We start from the raw sequence: 24848 nt of genomic DNA on the forward strand, positions 1-24848 counted from the left end.
GGAAAGAGTCAGGCCATCTGGGCCCCAGTCTGAGAGATCCCATTGACACTAGCAAATTAGTCAACATTTTTTAAAGCCTTCCAAAGGTAGAAGACAATTTGATCAGCTTGGAGGTCATGTGAGCCCACATGGTGAAATGAAAGATTCTAGACGTGTGAAAGATTATTGTCCTAGAGTTGACTCTGATCACCTCTTAAATGTCTTCAAGCCACCACCCTTCTTTCCCACTGGCCCCTGGCTTCACAGCCTTAAGACAGAAAAATAAGCCAATGTCTCTGGACTCCAAGCTATAACAATTCAGGGCAGGTCTCAGACTTCAAACACCATGTCTAGAACACACCACATAAGCAGCTAGATACACACCACCCTGCACCCTAGGAGGGCTCTACTCTTTCTATGGAACGGAAGTAGAATAGGACTTGAATTCCAGCTCAGCCGTGAGTGCCCCTTAGCAAGCTACTGAAGTTCTTGGGCCTCAGTTTCTTCTGCTGTCAAGTAGGGATTACAGATGTAATTACAATCCAGCCTCACTATTCCCAGATTCCATATTTGCAAACTGGCCCACTCACTAAAATGTATCTGTGATCCCCAAATCAATACTCATGGTGCTTTTGCAGTATCCGAGGCACAAGTTCTCATGTTTCCACTCTTGTACTGGGAACAAGTGTCCTTTTTGTGGTCTATTAGTGCCATGGTTTTTTGCATTTTTGTGCTTTTTGTTGGTGATTTCGCTGTTTAGCTCCCAAGCATAGTGCTGAAGTGCTAAAATACCATGTGTTAGATAAGCTTCATTGAGGCATGAATTATAGAGCTATTGGCTGTCAGTTCAATGTTAATGAATCAATAATATATATTTAATAAGGTGTCTTTAAGCGGAAACACACAAAAAACAAGGTTATATACTGACCAGTTGATGAATCGGCTCTCAGGGACTTAACCCTGGATTTTCCCCTTGGAGCCATGATTCTTTATTTCAGTATTCGCAGTGACCATAGAATGTAACTACTATGACTCACAAGAACTGACCATACCTCATAGGGTTATGGCGAGGATTTAATTAATAGATAGAAAGCCCTTATGACAATGACTGGTATGGCGTAAGTGCTACAGACAACCTATAAAGGATCAGCAGAGACTTTTCCATAAAGACATTCTGTTTGGCATTTCAGCTAATAAGGGTCTTGGTGCTCTGGCCGGGTGTCAGGACTGAGCCTCTGAGTGGGAGAGCTGAGTTCAGGACATTGGACCAGAGACCTCCTGGCCCAAAGTAATATCAATCGGCGAGAGCTCTCCCAGAAATCTCCATCTCAACGCTGAAACCCAGCTCCACTCAACAACCAGCAAGCTACAGTGCAAGACAACCTACGCCAAACAAATAGCAATACAGGGGCACAACCCCATCCATTAGCACAGAGGCTACCTAAAATCATAATAAGGCCACAGACACCCCAAAACACACCACCAGACGTGGACCTGCCCACCAGAAAGACAAGATCCAGCCTCATCCACCAGAACACAGGCACCAATCCCCTCCACCAGGAAGCCTACACAACCCATTGAACCAACCTTAGCCACTGGGGACAGACACCAAAAACAACAGAAACTAAGAACCTGCAGCCTACAAAAAGGAGACCCCAAACACAGTAAGTTAAGCAAAATGAGAAGACAGAGAAACACACAGCAGATGAAGGAGCAAGGCCAAAACCCACCAGACCTAACAAATGAAGAGGAAATAGGCAGTCTACCTGAAAAAGAATTCAGAGTAATGATAGTAAAGATGATCCCAAATCTTGGAAATAGAATGGAGAAAATACAAGAAATGTTTAACAAGGACCTAGAAAAACTAAAGAGCAAACAAACAACGATGAGCAACATAACAAATGAAATTAAAAATTCTCTAGAAGGAATCAAGAGCAGAATAACTGAGGCAGAAGAACGGATTAGTAACCTGGAAGATAAAATAGTGGAAATAATTACTGCAGAGCAGAATAAAGAAAAAGAAATGAAAAGAATTGAGGACAGTCTCAGAGACCTCTGGGACAACATTAAACACACCAACAGTCGAATTATAGGGGTCCCAGAAGAAGAAGAGAAAAAGAAAGGGACTGAGAAAATATTTGAAGAGATTATAGTTGAGAACTTCCCTAATATGGGAAAGGAAATAGTCAATCAAGTCCAAGAAGAGCAGAGAATCCCACACAGGATAAATCCAAGAAGAAACATGCCAAGACACATGTTAATCAAACTATCAAAAATTAAATACAAAGAAAAATATTAAAAGCAGCAAAGGAAAAGTGACAAATAACATACAAGGGAATCCCAATAAGGTTAAAAGCTGATCTTTCAGCAGAAACTCTGCAAGCCAGAAGGGAGTGGCAGGACCTATTTAAAGTGATGAAAGGGAAAAACCTACAACCAATATTACTCTATCCAGCAAGGATCTCATTCAGATTTGATGAAGAAATTAAAACCTTTACAGACAAGCAAAAGCTAAGAGAATTCAGCATAACCAAACCAGCTTTACAACAAATGCTAAAGGAACTTCTCTAGACAAAAACACAAGAGAAGGAAAAGACCTACAATAATAAACCCCAAACAATTAAGAAAATGGGAATAGGAACATACATATCGATAATTACCTTAAATGTAAAGGGATTAAATGCTCCAACCAAAAGACACAGACTGGCTGAATGGATACAAAAACAAGACCTGTATATATGCTGTCTACAAGAGACCCACTTCAGACCTAGGGACACATAAAGACTGAAAGTGAGGGAATGGAAAAAGATATTCTATGGAAATGGAAATCAAAAGAAAGCTGAAGTAGCAAATCTCATATCAGACAAAATAGACAAGACTATTACAAGAGACAAAGAAGGACACTACATAATGATCAAGGGATCAGTCCAAGAGGAAGATATAACAATTGTAAATATTTATGTACCCAACATAGAAGCACCTCAATACATAAGGCAAATGCTAACAGCCATAAAAGGGGAAATCGATAGTAACACAATAATATTAGGGGACTTTAACACCCCACTTTCACCAATGGACAGATCAACCAAAATGAAAATAAATAAGGAAATTTAAGAAAATTTAAATCGTATCAAGTATCTTTTCCAACCACAATGCTATGAGGCTAGATATTAACTACAGGAAACAAACTGTAAAAACTACAAACACATGGAGGCTAAACAATACACTACTAAATAACCAAGAGATCACTGAAGAAATCAAAGAGGAAATCCAAAAATACCTAGAAACAAATGACAATGAAAATACGATGGTCCAAAACCTATGGGATGCAGCAAAAGCAGTTCTAAGAGGGAAGTTAACAGGAATACAATCCTACCTCAAGAAACAAGAAACATCCCAAATAAACAACCTAACCTTACACCTAAATCACTTAGAGAAAGAAGAACAAAAAAACCCAAAGTAAGCAGAAGGAAAGAAATCATAAAGATCAGATCAGAAATAAATGAAAAAGAAATGAAGGAAATGATAGCAAAGATCAATAAACCTAAAAGCTGGTTCTTTGAGAAGATAAACAAAATTGATAAACCATTAGCCAGACTCATCAAGAAAACAAGGGAGAAGACTCAAATCAATAGGATTAGAAATGAAAAAGGAGAAGGAACAAGTGACACTGCAGAAATACAAAGGATCCTGAGAGATTACTACAAGCAACTATATGCCAATAAAATGGACAACCTGGAAGAAATGGACAAATTCTTAGAAAAGCACAACCTTCCAAGACTGAACCAGGAAGTAATAGAAAATATAAACAGACCAACCACAAACACTGCAATTGAAACTGTGATTAAAAATCTTCCAACAAACAAAAGCCCAGGACCAAATGGCTTCACAGGCTAATTCTATCAAACATTTAGAGAAGAGTCAACACCTATCCTTCTCAAACTCTTCCAAAATATAGCAGAGGGAGGAACACCCCCAAACTCATTCTACAAGGCCACCATCACCCTGATACCAAAACCAGACAAAGATGTCACAAAAAAAGAAAACTACAGGCCAATATCACTGATGAACGAAGATGCAAAAATCCTCAACAAAATACTAGCAAACAGAATCCAACAGCACATTAAAAGGATCATATACCATGATCAAGTGGGGTTTATCCCAGGAATGCAAGGATTCTTCAGTATATGCAAATCAATCAATGTGATACACCATATTAACAAATAGAAGGAGAAAAACCATATGATCATCTCAACAGATGCAGAAAAAGCTTTTGACAAAATTCAACACCCATTTATGATAAAAACTCTCCAGAAAGTAGGCAAAGAGGGAGCTTACCTCAATATGATAAAGGCCATATATGACAAACCCACAGCCAACATCATTCTCAATGGTGAAAAACTGAAACCATTTCCACTAAGATCAGGAACAAGACAAGGTTGCCCACTCTCACCACTAATATTCAACATAGTTTTGGTAGTTTTAGCCACAGCAATCAAAGACGAAAAAGAAATAAAAGGAATCCAAATCCGAAAAGTAAAACTGTCACTGTTTGCAGATGACATGATACTATACATAAAGAATCCTAAAGATGCTAACAGAAAACTACTAGAGCTAATCAATGAATCTGGTAAAGTAGTAGGATACAAAATTAATGCACAGAAATCTCTTGCATTCCTATACACTAATGATGAAAAATCTGAAAGAGAAATTAAGCAAACACTCTCATTTACCATTTTTGTAACAAAAAGAATAAAATACCTAGGGATAAACCTACCTAAGGAGACAAAAGACCTGTATGCAGACAACTAAGAGACACTGATGAAAGAAATTAAAGATGATACATAAACAGATGGAGAGAAATACCATGTTTTTGGATAGGAAGAATTAACATTGTGAAAATGACTACACTACACAAAGCAATCTACAGATTCAGTGCAATCCCTATCAAAGTACTAATGGCATTTTTCACAGAACTAGAACAAAAAATTTCACAATTTGTATGGAAACACAAAAGACCCCAAATAGCTAAAGCAATCTTGAGAAAGAAAAACAGAGCCTGAGGAATCAGGCTCCCTGACTTCAGACTATACTACAAAGCTACAGTAATCAAGACAGTATGGTACTGGCACAAAAACAGAAATATAGATGAATGGAACAGGATAGAAAGCCCAAAGATAAACACACACACACACGGTGTGGAAAAAAGGGAACCCTCCTGCACTGTTGGTGGGAATGTAAATTGATACAGCCACTGTGGAGAACAGTATGGAGGTTCCTTAAAAAACTAAAAATAGAACTACCATATGACCCAGCAATCCCACTACTGGGCATATACCCTGAGAAAACCATAATTCAAAAAGAGTCATGTACCACAATGTTCATTGCAGCACTATTTACAATAGCCAGGACATGGAAGCAACCTAAGTGTCCACTGACAGATGAATGGATAAAGGTGATGTGGCACATATATACAATGGAATATTACTCAGCCATAAAAAGAAATGAAATTGAGTTATTTGTAGTGAGGTGGATGGACCTAGAGTCTGTCATACAGAGTGAAGTAAGTCAGAAAGAGAAAAACAAATACCGTATGCTAACACATATATATAGAATCTAAAAAAAAAAAAAAAAAAAAGGTTTTGAAGAACCTAGGGGCAGGACAGGAATAAAGATGCAGACATAGAGAATGGACTTGAGGGCACAGGGAGGGGGAAGGGTAAGCTGGGACGAGGTGAGAGAGTGGCATGGACTTATATACAATACTAAATGTAAAATAGATCATGGGAAGCAGCCGCATAGCACAAGGAGATCTGCTTGGTGTTTTGTGACCACCTAGAGGGGTGGGATAGGGAAGGTGGGAGGGAGATGCAAGAGGGAGGGGATATGGGGATATATGTATACGAATAGCTGATTCACTGTTATACAGCAGCAACTAACACAACAATGTAAAGCAATTATACTCCAATAAAGATGTTAAAAAAATAAAAGGATCAGCAGCGCTTGATGGGAAGGCGTACATCATAACTTCAATCTCTCGCCCTCTTCGACATGCTGGCGCAGTATGACTCAGGCGGAACCATTTCTTTTTTTTTTTGGCTGCACGACACGGCATGTGGGATCTTACTTTCCAGACCAGGAGTCTAGGGATGGCACCCGCTCTCCCTGCAGTGGAAGCGCGGAGTCTTAACCAGTGGACCGCCAGGGAAGTCCCGACTGAACCATTTCTTTATCATCAGGAAAATTCAATTCTGTTGCCGACACTCACAGGCCCCGATCAGTTCCTCCTCTGAACAGCCCCTCTTTATGGCCATAAAACAACCATCAAGAGCAAACTGAGGTTTTATTTTCTTTTCCCCTAATGGGAATTCCAGGCACTGTAGAAAAATAAAACACTGACATCTGTTCTCCGTTCACTGCCCACAAATGGGTGCATAAATTCTGTTATTAGGAATGGAAGCTGCAGGTGGGCATTGAGAAGAGGAGGGAGCAAAACAGATTTGGAAGATTGTTAGGTGCACTTAGGCAGCTGAAGAGAGAGCCACGAATAAAAACTCAACCATGGTTTGCTCATTCTTTCCCTTTCTTCTTCTGCTTTTGAACAACTGGACACGTGATGCTTATCAGTTATTAATAGCCAATAAGTCAGAGAGTAAGAATTATACTTCCCTGAAAAGTTACAAGTAAGCCTCGTGGAAGATGCTTTAGCGAGTGACATTGACACTGCACTTCTTTCCATTTTAGACTTCTCCAGGCCTCTGATGTCCATATTGGATGGCATCTGGTGATAGACTTTCTAGTGGACAGAGGATTTGGGCATCTCTCTGCTTAAAGGTGACTGCAGCTGTGCCTCCAGAATCACATAAATTCAAGGGGCACAACTCATGCTTAGGTGTGGATTTTTACAAGGCAAGAGAATGCTTTCATCACTGATGGAAGAAAGCTCTGCTATAAAAGTGAAATAAAAACCAATGCTTTGAGCTCAAACATTTTCCCAAAAGTACCCTGCAGTGGTTGACTAGTGTCCCCCGAAAAGACATCTTTCAGTCCTAATCCCCAGTTCCTATGAATGTGACTTTATTTGGAAATAGAGGCTTTACAGATGTATCAATAGTTAGTTAAGCATCTTGATACGAGATCATCCTGGGTTTAGGGTGGACCCTAAATCCAACGGCTGGTATCCTTATAAGAGAAGAGAAAAGGAGATTTGAGACCAAGAGGAGGACAGAAACATGGAGGACGACAGAGGTAAGGACTGGAGTTGTGCTGCCACAAGCCAAGGACACCAGGAGCCACCCAAAGCTAGAATCAGTAAGGAAGGATTCTCCCGAGAGTCTTCAGAGGGAACATGGCCCTGCCAATCCCTTGATTTCAGATTTCTTGCTTCCAGAACTGAAAGAATACACTTCTGTTGTTTTTAAGCTACCAAATTTGTGGTGATTTGTTGCAGCAGCCCTAGAACTTAATAACACATACCCCAATGTTTCTTTTAATTAGTAACATGAAACCTTGAGCCAAAAGGTCATTCACTATTTTACAGGCAAATAAACAATAATCTAGACATTCCAAAACAATCCATATGCATTATTAGCCTGTCCTCAGAGCATAATGATATTTTGTTATCATTTTGATCACTATTTACCCTACTTTAGGAATATAGTCAGTGCAGGGAAGAATGGCGTTCAGAACCTCAAACCTTACATAGATGATGGACAAGATGAACATTATATGACTCAGTCCTAAAATTGGGGTGAAGGTGAGATCGAATGAAACCTTTGGCTTTCTTTGTGGCCAAAGCCTGGTGTCAAGCCCATGTCAGGCCATGGGTCATTTCTCCAGGCCCAGACGTGTTCGAAGCTTCCTGGCATTAGAAATGACTATTCACCTATTTGCTGGTGAAGTAAACCTCGGCAGCTAAAGAGTTTGACAAACAGTCATGATTCACACGTCCTGGGCCTTCAGGCTGCTTCCTACGTCTACAGACAGCCTCACTGCCCCTGTATTCCATGTCAAATAGAATTTCAGCTGACACAAGTCCACAGAAAGATGACAGTCTGCATCAAGCCTGGAACAGCCCTTCAAGGCTGTAACTTAAAGTTGGATCTCTCCATTGGACAGAAGAAGAAATTTAAGTTCAAGGAAGTTAAGAGAGTTCCCCAAAATCTCACAGCCCGTTAATAGGTGGGACGAGGACTCAGGTCTCCGAACTCCCCCTGGGCTTGGCTCTCAGGGCCAGGTTGCTCTTACAACTAGGTAGAAGAATTATACTAATGAAGGGCATGGATGAAGGGCAGGAGAAAGGGGCCACAATGGGCAGGAGCTAAGGCTAGTGATATCCACCAGTGTCTAATATATAAATATTATCAGTTAATGTTGGACACTGGTAGTTTTCTGAATTTTCTGCAATGCAAGGCATGGACTCTAAAGTCACACAGACATGGATTCAAATTCTGGCTCTCCGACTTATCAGTTGTGACTTTGAATTAATTATCTAAATACTAAGCCCTGAGTTCCTTATCTATAAAATGGGGATAAATAACATCTATCTCATTTGGTCATAGCAACAATTAAATGACAGATTGTATGTAAAAAAAAAAAAAAACTACATACAGTATGCACCATTTATATAAAGTTAAGAAGGCCAAACACAGATTCAATTTAGAGCTCACCTATGAGGGGGACGGGGTGGGGGGAGCGTGCAGTCACGAAGGGATACATGGGGGGCTTCCACTCTACTGTTAATGTTTTGTTTTGTTTTTTAATATTTATTTATTTATTTATTTTTGGCTGTGTTGGGTCTTCGTTTCTGTGCGAGGGCTTTCTCTAGTTGCGGCGAGCGGGGGCCACTCTTCATCGCGGTGCGCGGGCCTCTCACTGTCGCAGCCTCTCTTCTTGCGGAGCACAGGCTCCAGACGCGCAGGCTCACTAGTTGTGGCTCACGGGCCTAGTTGCTCCACGGCATGTGGGATCTTCCCAGACCAGGGCTCGAACCCGTGTCCCCTGCATTGGCAGGCGGATTCTTAACCACTGCGCCACCAGGGAAGCCCAATGTTTTCTTAAGGTGTGTGGTGCTGGGTATGTGCGTGCTTATGCTGTTATTCTTCATAACATTTTGTTTTAAATACATTTCTTAAAATTTACACATAGGAAGAAATTAATGGCTATTATAATTTATATTAATCCAAAAGTATTTATTCAGTTCTTACTCCACGTGGGGGACTGTGCAACACAACAGCGAATGCTAAGGAAAGATTCATGCCCCCCCAATCTAGATTAGAACCTCCAGTCTGGCAGGGGTTGCAGCACCCACCTTATAAGTGTAATAATACCAGGCAGAATGCAGTAAGTGACCTGAGGGGTAAAAAGAAAGAAAAGAGATACCATAACTGCTTGGAGAGACCTTCTAAGACTTCATCATACAGGGGGCAACTGAAACGGGCCTTAAAACCCGAGTAGAATCTTCAGCAGTAGAGAAAACAAAAAGATGTCTAGCTAACAATTATGCCATTAACAGAGGCACCAGAAGGGAAACCAGAATGATTACACAGATCACGGGCACAGAGACTAGAGAATGTGAGATCGGAGGCCAGGGAAAGACGAAATGAGAAATAAGGCCAGGATGGTCAGCACAGGGGTACTCGTGTACAGCGAGAAAACAGGAGCAAATTTCTTTCTCTTGAAACTTTCAAAAGAACATTACATTTCATGTACTCTTGCAGGGGAAGGAGACAAATCTCAGGATGAGTGGGAGGTGAAGAAGGAGGTAGGGGTACAGCTGACTATACTTTAGAGACATTTGCACCTGCTGCAAAGGATGGCAGCTAAAGAAAATGACAATATCAGGATGAATTTTTAGTCAAAGGAGGCCCCAGCATATTTCCAGAGAAAGGGCAAAGAAAGAACTAGTGGGACATTGAAAAATACAGATGCAAACCAGACAAGCGACCACCATTCTCTTTCACATACAAGGTTCCAGGAAAAGCAAAAGGAACAAGGTCAAGAACACAAGTGGAAATGTCAGATTGGCAAATGAGCTGAGATTAAAAATTGGTTTTCTTGAACTAACGAAGAGTCCCTGGTCCATTTTGGAAAAGGACTACAGGTGATCAGGCATACAAATGACATACATCTTCCCTCTGACCACACCCCTTCCAGGCACTATTACCTTGGGGTATGAAATAAAACTTGAAAACCACTGTTTTACCATAGAATAAAGGATTTAGCTGGGGGGAGGAGATATCTGTACAAAACCTTTTTTATAAATGAAAAAAAAAATGACATGAAGAATGAAGTTCTTAATAAAAAATAAAGTTACGACCATCTGACCATATCATTTCACCACATCAAGATTCCAAACCAACCACTATGGAAAATAGCCTGGCAGCTCCTCAAAAAGTTAAATGCAGGGGCTTCCCTGGTGGCGCAGTGGCTGAGGATCTGCCTGCCAATGCAGGGGACACGGGTTCGAGCCCTGGTCTGGGAGGATCCCACATGCCGCAGAACAACTGGGCCCGTGAGCCACAGCTACTGAGCCTGCGCATCTGGAGCCTGTGCTCTGCAACAAGAGAGGCTGCGACAGTGAGAGGCCCGTGCACCACGATGAAGAGTGGTCCCCGCTCGCCGCAACTAGAGAAAGCCCTCGCACAGAAACAATGACCCAACACAGCCAAAAATAAATAAATAAAGTTATTAAAAAAATAAAAGTTAAATATAGAATTCATTATATGACCCAGCAATTCCACTTCTAGGTATATACCCAAGAGAACAGAAAACATACGTCCACACAAAAACTTGTACACCACGGTTTGTAGCAGCATTATTTATAAAAGCCAAAAAGTGGAAACTACCCAAATGTCCATCAATTGATAAATAAAATGTAATATATCCATACAATGGAATATTACCCAATGACAAAAAAAGAATGAAATGCGGATACACCCTACAACATGGATGAAACTTGAAAACCTTACGCTAAGTGAAAGAAGTCAGATGCAAAAGGCCACATAATGAATGATTCCATTTGTACAAAATGTCCAGAAGAGTCAAACCTCTGAAACCAGAAGGTAGATTAGTGGTTGACTGTGGGGAGTTGGGGGGTGGGGGTGAATGGCAGGGAGGGGAGGGCAGCCAGTGACTGCCAATGGATATAGTGCTTCTCTTTGAACTGATGAAAAATGTTCTGAGTTAGATAGTGGTTATGATTGTACAGCTTTGTGAATGTATTAAAAAGCACTGAACCTCACACTTAAAAATAATTTCAAACTAGACCTTCCAATGACTTGGGCAGGAAAGAACATGCAGGTACACACACACACACACACACACACACACACACACACGTCACTGCTCCACACACCCATTAATAGGCTGCTTTTCCCAAATATTATATTGAAATGATGCCAGAATGACACTAAACCACAAAAGACCAGTCCACCCATATGCACATGCTCAGAAGAATAGCAATGATACTTAATAATAACTAAAATTCATTGGCTGTTTACTATGTGTCAGGCACTATACTGAACACTTCACATGGATTAGCTCATTTTGTTTCTCACTTCATCCCTTTGCGGTATTACCATCCCCATTTTACAGATGAGGAAATTAAGGCACAAAAAGAGTTTCATAACTTGTGCCAGGTCCCCCAGTTGGAACTTAACCCAAGGCAATCTGATTCATGAGCACTATGCTATTCTGCCCCAACTGACTCTGTCTTCTTAAACTCACTTGCAAAATTCACTGACTTACAGTGTAAATCAAGGCAGGGGAGGGTTGAGGTTTTGAAACAACCAAAACTGGGCTTCCCTGGTGGCTCAGTGGTTGAGAGTCCGCCTGCCGATGCAGAGGACACGGGTTCGTGCCCTGGTCTGGGAAGATCCCACAGGCCGCGGAGTGGCTGGGCCCGTGAGCCATGGCCGCTGAGCCTGCGCGTCCAGAGCCTGCGCTCCGCAACGGGAGAGGCCACAACAGTAAGAGGCCCGCGTACCGCAAAAAAATAAAAATATTTTAAAAATTAAAACAACCAAAACTATCATCTTAAATAGCAATTCCATAAAGAATATTGGAAACACCCAAGGCTCTGAGAATGAGACCAAGCTGAGAGCTGTATTTCATGCTACTATGAATATTGATAAGTTGACTGTAAAACCCAAGCATGAAACTCCAGATTGTTACCCACTACGTTTAAGACTCGCAGTAGATTACTGGGTTTCTCCGTGCCCGCAACAATCTAATAATCCAAGTGGGAACACCACTGCAAGAGCAAACAAAAACATTGGGTATTGTGTGTATGACTTTATACATAGAATACAAACAGGACATATTTACATACATGTGTGCTCACTAAACAGTGAGGGGCAGATGGCAAGTTCTAAACCCTATGTTATTGGAGAGAAAGATGAATAAGGGCAAAAAAAATCAAAGAAGACTGCTTGAGGAGACTTTGAGAACTAGCATTTAGGAAGGGGCAGAAAGAATAAAGGTCACTATTTGAAGCAAGCTTGGAGAGAATAAGAAGGTTGGATTGTTCCTAGTGCAGTAAGGATGCCTGTCTGATTAAATCAAGGAGTGTACAGTGTGTAATGTACCAGAAAATAATAGTGGACAGGAGGGAAGGGGTTATGTAGGATCTCAAAAATCAAGGTAAAATGTTTGGACTCGATAGAGTAAGAAAAGGTAAATCATGCTTTTAAAAAAGTTGTGAGGGACTTCCCTGGTGGCGCAGTGATTAAGAATCCACCTGCCAATGCAGGGGACACGGGTTCGAGCCCTGGTCCAGGAAGATCCCACGTGCCGTGGAGCAACTAAGCCTGTGTGCCACAACTACTGAGCCTGCACTCTAGAGCCCATGAGCCACAACTACTGAGCCTGTGTGCCTGGAGCCCGTGCTCTGCAACAAGAGAAGCCACCGCAATAAGAAGCCCACGCACTGCAACGAAGAGCAGCCTCGTGGCAACTAAAGAAAGCCCTGAAGACCCAACACAGCCAAAAAAAAAAAAAATTGTGAAAGCTTTATCATATTAGTTGCATACTTCATAACAAACACTGGCTTCCACGTTTGCTTACCCAACCCTGGAGTTCTGCCTCATCTACTATTTCCTAATTTCATTTTAAATATTTTGTTTCTATCATATCTACCTCCAAGTCATGCCCTAGTGAAACTTTAATTTCATCAGTCAGGATATAAAATAATTGCTTACAATCACAGCCCTGAACAAAGCTGTGCTGGATGGTGCCTTCACAAAGCCACTTAGCACATCGCTAATGTGCATTAAATTTCCTCACACTTCATAGCTTAATCTGTAATGAATCAACATCCCAGTGAATAAGCTGTCCCTTGAGAAAAATATGTACTTTTTTTTAATGTGAAAAATATTTCCTTGCACTCAGTCACTGCGATCGTCTTCTTTCAGTAATAAAATTGAATGACAACGTATCCAACTTTTTTCCTGGGTGAAACAGAAATTCACAGTTGCCCATTTCACTGAAACAGAAATAGGCAGTCACAGTTGTATTTAATCGGACCCCTATGCAAACTTCTCTCCCCTACTTCTCTGCGGGGTCACTGCACCCGAATTCTTGCCGTTTTCCACAGGCTTCCACTTGGGTCTCAGGTGTCTCCGAGGATCTGTGCTTTCAGGCAAATATTTTACCCGAGGAACAAACCCAAGGAGCAGGATCTCCTGTAAGGAACCCAGGGGCTTAATCTGCGCCTCAGTGTGACCTTAAAGCAAGCGCACGTCCCCAGCTCTGACGAGCACACGAGTATCCGCACTCCGCGGCGCCCGGCAACGGCCAGGGAGCCCCAGATCGCGTCCGGGGCGCGCACCCACCTGACCAGGGGCTCCTTCTCGGGCACGGCGGGCTCCTCCAGGCACCTGCACGGGCAGCAGCAGCAGCACACGATCCTCAGCCAGGCCCTCAGCCCCATGGAGAGCGAGGTGCCCCGCCGGCGCCGAACGACTCCGAGGAAGCCGCGGCGGCGGCGGCGAGCGAGCGCGGCTGCGGCGCGGCCACCGAACCGGCGTCCAGGTGCGGGGACAGTGGCGGCCGGGGCGTCGCGGGCCGGTCCGTGCGCATCACGCTGCGGCCGGGGACGCGGGCAAGGCGGGAGGCGCCTTCACGGCCCCGGAGCTGCAGGGCCGCGCGCTTCCCTCCACTTGGGTTTTGTTTAGGGCGCGGGTTTTGTTGGGGCTTTTCTTCTCTCGCTTTAATTCCCCGGGCGCAAATTGGGGCGCATGCGTTCCCGAGACGCTTCGCTGCTGCCCTCTAAGGAGGAAGCAGGGACTCCAGCCGCCAGACGGCAAAATCCGAGGGCACCGTGGGGGACGGGGCTGGGGGAAGGAGGGGCAAGCCCTCGAGTCACTGAGCACGAGGTTGGGCTGGATCTATTTATACGTTTTATTGGCTTCACTCCCTGAGGAAATAAAAGGTCCTCCTTCCCAGCCCCACCCTTGCCTTCAAAGCGGAGGTTAGGGCAAATTTTTAACATGTCAGTCCCACAAAGAGTAAAAGTTAGCGAAAGAATAGGGTTGATGCATTACAGAAGTGAGTTTTTTTAAGTACTATATTCACAACGAACTTTTAAAAATCGTTTTCAAGTCTCCCAGTCCTTGAATAATTCCCTCAAAAAAGGCAACCTCTATCATCAGTATTTTGCGACTTTGCAGAGCTATTTATGTGTGCGTGTGTGTGTATATTACTTACCCTTCTGCACACTTGTAAGTATAGGCACCCGTAGTCCTCTCCCTTTTTACCCCAACAGTGGCATACTCCACACATTTCTGTCCCTGGCTTGTTTCACTCCGTTTACCATGGAGACTCTTCCACCCACTACATGTATAACTTCCTCTATCGTTCTTCGCATTTACGCATTTATGTAGTTGCATTTATGTAGTTCATGCCCTTATGTTATTTTAACCAGATCCTTATGAATGGACATTTAAGTTCATTCCAGCCTTTTGATATTAAAATAATGCTGCAGTGAATATCCTTTCACTATGTGTTTGGACATGTGTATCCCTTGAATAAATATTTGGCAGCTGACTTTCTGGGTCATAGGTAAGATGCCTTTTTAAATTTTGATGGATCTTGCCAAATTGCCCTCCAAAGAGGTAATTCCAATTTACACTCTGACCGGCAACATATGAAAGGGTGTTTCCCTAAATCCCCACCAATACTATGGAATGTTCATCTTTGTCAATCTTATTTATTCAACAAATATTTACTGAACATCAGTTATGTGCCAGGCATGTTCTAGGAAACAAAAATCCATACTTTCTTGGAGCAAACATCCCAGTAGGGAAGTTCCACAAACGAAACAATACATTATTGAGTGCGTTAGAAAGTGGTATGTACTATGGAGAAAAATAAGGCAGGAAAGGGGACAAGAAGTGCCAGGAAGTTGTATGTGTGTGTGTGTGTATGCGTGTGTGCTGGGGAGAGGGGTGGTGGCTGCAGTTTTAAATGGGGTGATCAGCGAAAACCTCCCTATATGGTGACACTTAAGCAAAGACTTAAAGATGATGAGCAAGGCTTCCCTGGTGGCACAGTGGTTGAGAGTCCACCTGCCGATGCAGGGGACGCGGGTTTGTGCCCTGGTCCAGGAATATCCCACATGCCGTGGAGCGGCTAGGCCCGTGAGCCGTGGCCACTGAGCCTGCACGCCCGGAGCCTGTGCTCCGCAACGCGAGAGGCCACAACAGTGAGAGGCCCGCATACTGCAAAAAAAAAAAAAAAAGATGATGAGCAAGCTAGCCCTGATTTCAAGGGGAAGAGCATTTCAGGGAGAGTGAAAGCCGTGTGCAATACCCCAGAGAAGAGAGAATAAACAGTAGGGTGCCTGAGGAAAAGCAGGGATGCCAGGGGCCCTAGAGAGGAATAGGCCAGGAGGAAGAGGAATAGGAGATGATAGAATGTGGGACCTTTGGGGACACGGCAAGGACTGGATTTTGTTCCATGTGAGCTGAGCAAACCTTTGGAGGTTTTCAAGTAGAGGGAGAGAAGTGGTCGACCTAGATGGCCACAGGATCCATTGGTTGCTATCTTGAGAAGAAACTGGGCGTCAAGGGCTGTTTTAGGGAGAGGCAAATGGAGGCCATTCCAATGACCCAGATGACCATGAATTGGACCAGGGAGGAAGCAGTTAGAGGTGGGCAGAAATGGCTGGACTCTGAATGGAATTAGAAGGCAGAGCCAACGAGGCTTATAAGAGATTGGAAGTAAAGTATAAAAGAAAGAGAGGAGGGAGTCCAAGGTTTGGGGCTTACAAGCTGTGAAAGTCGAACTGTCACTGATTGATTGTGATAAAGGACGTGGGATAGGCAGGCTTGGAGGGGTGAGGAGGAAGAGCAAGAGTTTATTTTCAGAAGTGTCAATTCTCACGGGCAGTGTGTTCATTTAAAAGTGTGTTACAGGGCTTCCCTGGTGGCGCAGTGGTTGAGAGTCCGCCTGCCGATGCAAGGGACACGGGTTCGTGCCCCGGTCCGGGAGGATCCCACATGCCGTGGAGCGGCTGGGCCCGTGAGCCATGGCCTGCACGTCCGGAGGCTGTGCTCCGCAACGGGAGAGGCCGCAACAGTGAGAGGCCCGCGTACCCCAAAAAAAAAAAAAAAGTGTGTTACAACACGTAAGTTTATCCTGTTCTGGCTACATTATGAGGCTGAAGGAACTTATCAAGTGCATATTGAGAGGCTGGCTACTGAGAGTTAAGGAAGGATAAGAGAAGGTCCCTGAGGGCTCTGACTTAGCTGGGGAGACAGGATATGGACCCATCATGAAAAGTTGAGAGGACATGACAGAGTACCAGCTGTCACCAGGCAGCACAGGGCTGTGGTATCAAGCCCAGCACTGCGTCATTTATCACTTGCAACTGTGCCAGGATGGAGTACTATGTACTATGTTCTGAAATTGGATTTTGGATTTGAGTTCACTTACCTAGGTTCAAGTAGAAAGTGGGCCAAGGGGGCTGCCAGCAAGAAGATGAAAGCTAGGGTCTGACAGCTTCTCTTAACTATTCGAGTTGGATTTGTTGAGAATGGAGAAATTAGAGAAGGCATTCAGCTCCTGGAAAATACAGGTACTCTGCCCCTTTACTAACCTTGATCTTAGACAAGTCACTTAATTTTTCTGAACCTCAGTTTTCTAACTTGTGAAATGGAGATGATGAGTCGAGCCCTACCGATTAGAAAGTTGTGCGACTCAAATGAGATAATCTGAAAGCCATAAAGTACTATAGAAATAGCAGAATTCAACACAGTTGACTGAATCCAAATAGTAAAGGCCTGTTGAGCAAATGTCAGTTCCAGTACTACTTGGCTTACATATGACAGTATTTCTTTTCACGTTTGTACCTCTGCCATGTGTGGGCATCTTTCATGTGGTCGGTTTCAGACAGGATATTTCTGGAAAGCCATAGAACCATGTCTATATAACAAACTTGCTCAGAAGGTTAATGCTCTGCTTTACTAAGGACCACATGTAGTGTTTGCCTGCTCTAACAACTTATTAATATTTTCTTTTAAAATTAATGTTAAGTGTTAAAACTTATAAATGAAACATTCCTCTAAAAAACTGAAATATTACAATTAAGGTTCCCTCTGATCACAATCCACAGTCCTGTCTCCTTTCTAGCCTCCTCAGAGTAACCGTATGCTGCAAACCTTCTTCTGGACACACACACACATATGTGCCCCATGATGTATATACATAGCATCATTGTGTATGTTGTCATTTTTTTCTGGCTGCGCCGCACAGCATGCAGGATCTTAGTTCCCTGACCAGGGATTGAACCAACGCCCCCTGCAGTGGAAGCGCGGAGTCTTAACCACTGGACTGCCAGGGGAATCCCTATGTTGTCATTTTTGGTAGTGAGTTTGGTTTTAATATACAAGGTACGCACTCATCTACCTGCAAGCTTTTTCCACTTAATAATATGTCTTGGAGATCTAGCCTTATTAGTACACATGATAATACCTCATTCTTTTCAACTGACGTGAGTATTCTATTTATTAGTTTTCTAAGGATTATTATGTGTGTTTTCAAAGTATTCATCTTCCCAGAAGTTAAATACCTTCATGATTTCTGTTTTTTATAAACTAAAGGAACGACAGTGCTACCAAACCCTGCAGCTTTAGCTCACAGATATCTGAGACCATATTTTGGCACCCCCATTTCCTGTTTCAGACTTCATTAGCAAGAGAGCAGCAAGCTTTCCTTTTTTTAGAGTGATGCTAGATTGTTCCTACAGCCTGAGTTGACGCCAACACCACCCACCACTGGCAGCAACATCTGGCATTTACCAAGAGCCCTTGGGCACCTGATGTCAGGGGAGTGGGCAGTCCCCTGAGGCAACTGGTGACTCACAGACCCATTAGCTGTTTGTTTACAAGGCAGAACTGCCAGCCTATAGTTTCAGATTTCTCCGTGGCAGGGAAAACTCTAGAGTTTACTTTGAAAACAAGTAGTACAGTTTGAAGTGCTCTTTCTTTGAGAACTTACTGATGACTTCTGAGCGTTGGAGGAAAAGGCATAGGCAGGACAGGAAAAACTAGAAAATCAAAATTCTTAAGTTCCAACACCACATCATTAGTGCATTCCACAGAAAAGCTGTGCTTGCAGCAACATAGCACAAGCTGGTGTCATTCAATTATTCATTCAACATGTATTTACAGAGCCCAGTACTAGGATACAATGGTGAACCAGAATGTAGGTTCCATTCATGAAGATGGGGACTTGGTTCTTTGCAATATTCCAGCATCTAAAATAGTACAGACCTATCACAGAGACTTAATAGAAAGATACACTGTATCACAACTTTTAGAACAGTGCAGGCACATGGTAGACACTTAATAAATGTGTTGAATAAATGTGTGGATGAAAACAGAGAAAGAGCTAGTGAACGCAGAGTTTGCATTATGCCAATTTCTGAAGAGTCTATTAATGAGCTGCCCAAATCCAGTAGAGAGTTAAAAACCATTGTCTTCCTGAGAGAAAAAGGACATCTTCTGAAACAAGCCAGCACCCCAAGCCAAGGCCAGCATTATCACTCTCCCCAAGGGGCCCAAGATGGACAGCCCACATGCCTCTTAGGGGACTCCAGAAAGGTCCAGAGACAGGACTGGATGTCACCAATGTAAAAGCCCGCCCAGAGTCCCCGTTGGTCTCTTATTTCTGCCTCTGTAGTATGCCTCAGCCCTCCTTTTGGTAACAGCTCTTTGTTTTCCTTTGAGGAACACCCCCCTCCAATTCCATGAGCTGGGCAGACAATGAAGGCACTCCCCCCATCCCTCAGCCCCTGACCCCCAACAAGGGATGGGCAGGTGACCAAGATGTGCCAGCCCAGATACTCTTCCTGAAATTTGCAACTTAAGGGCAAGGACCCAAAGATGGAAAATGGCTTGAGTTGAGATTTGAGTTATTTTGGGGACAGCATCTTGAAGAGGAGGTCCAACAGCAATGGGCGTTTTTATACCTGGAGCTTTCCTGTTCCTGTATTTTCCAAAATCTAGTTTGTCTAGCTATTTAGTTTTCCTGTCATTCTGTGGGTTACTCCATAACTTGTTGATCAATACATTTTTTTTTCTTTTTTTGCTTGAGTAAACGAGAATCAGATTCTGTTGCTTTCAGAACTAAACCCATACAGTCCCACTGTGGGAGCTTACAAGGCAAGAAAAGGTTACTTGTGACGAGGGGCAGGGGGGAGGGAGAGAGAGGGAGAGAGGGAGAGAGAGAGACAGAGAGAGAGAGGGAGGGAGAGAGAGAGAGGGGGGGAAAGAGAGAGAGGGAGAGAGAGAGAGAGGGAGAGGTAATGGGGAAAGTCCCATGCAGAATCAATGGATTTTAGTCCATTTTCAGTTTTCCCTTCTAGTAGACTGATGGAAAGAGAGAGACAGAGAGAGAGAGGGATAGAGAATTATGAAAGAAGAGTTCTCTCAAGCCAAGCAAAACAATCCAGTTTGATTTAATCAGGTGAGATTTTTATTTCTATTTCTCTACTTGGCTTCTTCCTGAAGAGAAACAGATATTGTCTGCCATCTTCGAATCCTTCAGTTTTATCACTCTGTGGTTTCCCATAATGCAAAATACTTTCTAAATTTTCAAACTATTTTTATTTGGTATAGTTTGCTAGTCAATTTCACTTCCTTCCCTCCTCCCAAATGTATACTCTGAGAAAACCTTAATGATCAGTCCTTGTTCCTTCTTTAGTTTTAAGCAACAAACATCTTGTGTCCTCAAAATTTACTAAATAACTTCATACTCAGGAATGTCTAACCTTTTAAAAGGATGCCCTTGGAGAGAATAAAAACACATAAAGTAAGCTAGAACAGGTATAAAGCATATGGAGAGGTTCTTCAAGAAAACTGGATTCTTTTTTATTTAAGATTTATTTATTGTTTATTTATTTACTTTATTTATTTTTGTCTGCATCAGGTCTTAGTTGCGGCACGCGGGATCTTCGTTGAAGCATGCAAGATCTTTCAGGATCTTTCGCTTAAGCGTGTGGGCTTCTCTCTAGTTGTGGCACTCAGGCTTCAGAGCACATGGCTCTGTAGTTGTGGCACACAGGTTCCAGGGTACGTGGGCTCTGTGGTTTGCAGCACACGGGCTCTCTAGTTGAGGCGCGTGAGCTCAGCAGTTGTGGTGCGTGGGCTTAGTTACCCCTCGCAGCATGTGGGATCCCAGTTCCCTGACCAGGGATGGAACCCACATCCCCTACATTGTAAAGCAGATTCTTTACCACTGGACCACGAGGGAAGTTCCTGAAAACTGGATTCTTATAGTCCCAACATGAAGGGAATCTAACCCTGCTGTGTGTCAACTCTGTATAATACTTCTTTGTCTAGATCTTTGTGACCTCTGTGATAATCCTCTGGGTGTTAATCAGCAACTAATTGTGAATGACAAAAACATCACTCAGACTAGTTTAAGTATAAAAGGAAATTTACTGGCTCAAGTGTCTGGAAAATTCAAGAAGTGATGCTAGCTTTAAACATAAATGGATCCAGGCACTCAATAAGGGTTGGTCTCTGCTAGAGATGGAATGTTTGTGTCTCTCCCAGATTCATATGTTGAAACCTAATCCCCAATGTGATGGAATTTGAAGGTGAGGCCTTTGGGAGATGATTAGGTCATGAGGATGGAGCCCACATGAATATGATTAGTGCCCTTATAAAAGAGGCCCCAGAGAGCTCCCTCACCCCTTCTGCCAAGTGAGGACACAGTGAGAAGATAGCTGTGTATGAACCAGGAAGCAGGCCCTCACCAGACACTGAATCTACTGGTGCCTTGATCTTGGCCTTCCCAGCCTCTAGAACTGAGAAATAAATTTCTGTTGTTTAAAAGCTACCCAGTCTATAGAATGTCTGTTACAGTAGCCCAAGCAGACTAAGACACTCTCTTTTCTTCTCTGGGTCTGAGTTGGTGACACTCACAGGCCCCTGGTAGCCCTGTATTTCACCATCTTTTCTACTGATAATCTCAGCAGAAAGAGAACAGCTCCTTCCCAGTTGATCAGCAGGCCTGGGCCCAACTTTAATTGGCCTGAATTTTCAAAGGGAGAAATACACCTACTGAGTCTCATGTACACTCCTGCAGTGCTCAAGTGAAGAGGAACGGGGTAGACAGAAAATGTAAGCCAATTGTACTAAGAGTGGGAGAGTTTCCTAAGGAAAATCAGATGGAGCAATGATAAAAGGGAATGGATGCTGGCAAAGAAAAACAACATATGCCAACTACACTCAGCAGTGGCAGCTGCTGATGCACTGGTCCAAGCATGGTTGTGTGTGCCATATGGAATGGACAGAACGGGCTGCACAAAGAAGAGCCAATCCATGGTTCCATCAGGTCCAATGCACAGAAACTCAGAGCACAGGAGCTGTCTGCCAGAGGGACTTCAGTATCCCACTGCAGTCCCTGAAAATGCAGATGGGTAAGTGATGAGTTCAGCAATTCTACTCCCAAAACCAAAGAGAAAAACAGAAATTATCTTACTGGCTGTAGAGGAACTCTCACATGAGGCTGTGGCACAGGCAGAGTTTCTCAAAGGGTGATCTTAAACTCCTGCATTAGAATACCTAGGGGTGCTTACTGAAACTCCAGACTCCTAGACCCTAGTTGAGATCATCTGACTTGTAAGCTCTGGGGTTGGGGCCCCAGAATCTGCCATTTGATCAGGCTGCCAAGCAGGGCTGGGACTAAGGTGCAGCTAATGAGGTGCTTGGGGTGCAGCAGTCAAGGGGGTGCTCACTCTGGGGTCAGACCCTGCACCTGTGCAACACTGAGAGCAAGCAGGTCCTTAAGAGTTCCACCCTAGCCCCTCACTTCCCTCACGCTAGTCCTGGCCCTGCTCCCAAGGCTTGGGAATTCTGAAGCACACTGTTATAGACTGAATTATGTCTGCTCCAAAATTCCTTAGCTGAAGTCCTAACCTCTAGTACCTCAGAATGTGGCTGTACTTGAAGATAGGGCCAATAAAGAGGTAATTAAGGTTAAATGAGGGCATTTATCCAACATGATTGGTCTCCTTATAAGAATAGGAGATTAGGACACAGACACAGACTGAAGACCATATGAAGACAAAGGGAGAAGACAGCCATCTATGAGCCAACCTCAGAATAAAATCAAGCCCTGCTGACACCTTGATCTCGGACTTCTAGCTTCCAGAACTATGAGAAAATATATTTCTGTTGTTTAAGCCACCAGTATGGTATTTGTTATGGCAGCCCCAGCAAACCATACCATGTTTGAGAACTGGTGGCAAGGCTGTTGAGAGCACGGGCTCTGCTATCACACTGCCCCCACTGTGGCTGCAGTCAGGATTAGGTGAGATAATCGCATAAAGCACTTCATACAGTTTCATGAAAAATGGGAAGCAAGCACCCTGTAAATGCTAGCTATAATCATTGTTGTTAAACATATGTACTTTGGTCAGCTTCTAACCCATCACGTTACACAGCCAATTGTGACCACCTAAAATTATTCAACTTAGCAAATACTTATTGGGTGTCAACTTTATAAACATAGCACTGTGCTCAACCTCTTCTGGAATCAAAGATGAAAAATAACCAGTAGTCATCTTCAGAGCGCTACCAAGAGTAAAAACTGGAAAATTATGAAACTGAAATGTCCATCTGTGCTGCAATGCACCCATCATTTTGATTCCTGCAACGTGCCCTTCCTTAACTCACTCCTGACTTTCCCACGTTAAACAATAGTGCCATGTCTAACTCCTATGGGAGTTAGCTATACTCCCATAACTAACTATCCTGTCATACCTTTACTAACTATACCCCCATAGCTAACCATCCTGCCATGCCTGACTATACTCCCATAGCTAATTATACTGCTCCCTGTGACAATACTCCCACATCTAACTATACGTTTATCTAACTCTACTGTCATAGTTAACTATCCTGCTACAACAAACACTTTTCAGATGCCCAGAACAGCCTCAATTCTCACATCTTCAGATGTGATACAGAATCGGACCTTTTCCCACCTCTGGAAAACCACCTCCCCCTACAATCCCAAGAATTCTGCATTCTCCAAAGTCTCTCTACATTCTACCTAACTAAATCAAACATAAACCCAGACCCATTAATCATGCCACATTTATTCCTAATTCAATTAAACTCACCTTCATAAACATTTATTAAGCATCTGCTGTACACAAGGTGACACAAAGTTTTAAAGTAAAAGACATGCATCAAAAACTATAATGGAGAAAACATTACCACCATTCATATTTGCTACGAAAGGCCCCTAAAGGTTTGTCCCAACTTACACCCAGATCCTACCAATATGAATGTTAATAGACAACAAGAATTATGCCAATGGGTTTTTAGTTTCCCACTCATTTATATTACTTCTTTCTCCATAACACTCACAGGGATGCAGAAACAGGTCAAAACCCTGGAAATTTTCCATTTTCCATGTGAGTTCTACAAATGTAAAAGGACCAGGTAAATCTTCCCCTATAAACCCTCCTGTAATTCTCCATGCTGCCATCTCATGGGCTTCTGTTGTAAATGAACTGCAGTTTCTTCAGAGATGGGACTAAGGATCTGACAGAGGTTAGAAAGCTTTCTTTCACTCAACACAGGGAAAGTTGCTGCAGCGACAAAGCCTGTGCAGACAGATCTTAAAGGGCCACTGCAATACTCAAATTGGAGGTTTAAACAGGCTCAAGGCTAAACTCTAAACCTGTCAGGGCGCTGCTAAATTGAGCAGTAAAAGCCCTCCCTTCTCTTGACTAGCATGGGCCAAACTGCACAATTACTGTCTAACTCTTTCATTTGATCTTATTAAGCATTGCTACTTGATTTATTAGCTTGAAAACCATGGAAAAGAGCAGAGGCTATTACATATATTTCCTGACTTATCTAAAAGGAGTAATTTAAATAAATGATTAAAATGGAAGCATTTTGGGCTTCCCTGGTGGCGCAGTGGTTGAGAGTCCGCCTGCCGATGCAGAGGACACGAGTTCGTGCCCCGGTCTGGGAAGATCCCACATGCCGCGGAGCGGCTGGGCCCGTGAGCCGTGGCCGCTGAGCCTGCGCATCCAGAGCCTGTGCTCTGCAACGGGAGAGGCCACAGCAGTGAGAGGCCTGCGTACCGCAAAAAAAAAAAAAAAGGAAGCGTTTTTGGTTTTACACTTTATTATTTTATTTTGCTTTTTATCAACTTAAATAAATCTATCTTGGAAACAGCTGGATGACATAAATTCGAAGGTGGGCGTGCAATTTCCCAGGGAAAGAACTTAGTTTGGTGAAAGGTGTTGATAGGCCATCTGGACTGTGTAAAGATCCCTTCTGATAAATGGGGTAGAAGAGAGGGAAAAAAGAGAACTTCATTGTTCTGCATAATGATGG

At 43.1% G+C, this 24848-nt stretch overlaps 1 protein-coding gene across 1 annotated transcript in view; it reads right to left on the reverse strand.

The window, feature by feature from the left end:
* Positions 1-13909, reverse strand: part of MREG (melanoregulin) — a 67646-nt gene extending 53737 nt beyond the window's left edge. Inside the window, exon 1 of the mRNA XM_007462851.1 lies at positions 13812-13909. Coding sequence (XP_007462913.1) covers positions 13812-13909 — 98 coding nt within the window. The remainder of the gene's footprint in view (positions 1-13811) is intronic.
* Positions 13910-24848: the final 10939 nt, after the last annotated feature.

This window comes from Lipotes vexillifer, unplaced genomic scaffold (genome assembly GCF_000442215.2).
Source record: "Lipotes vexillifer unplaced genomic scaffold, Lipotes_vexillifer_v1.1 scaffold1518, whole genome shotgun sequence".
Taxonomy (NCBI): Eukaryota; Metazoa; Chordata; class Mammalia; order Artiodactyla; family Lipotidae; genus Lipotes; species Lipotes vexillifer.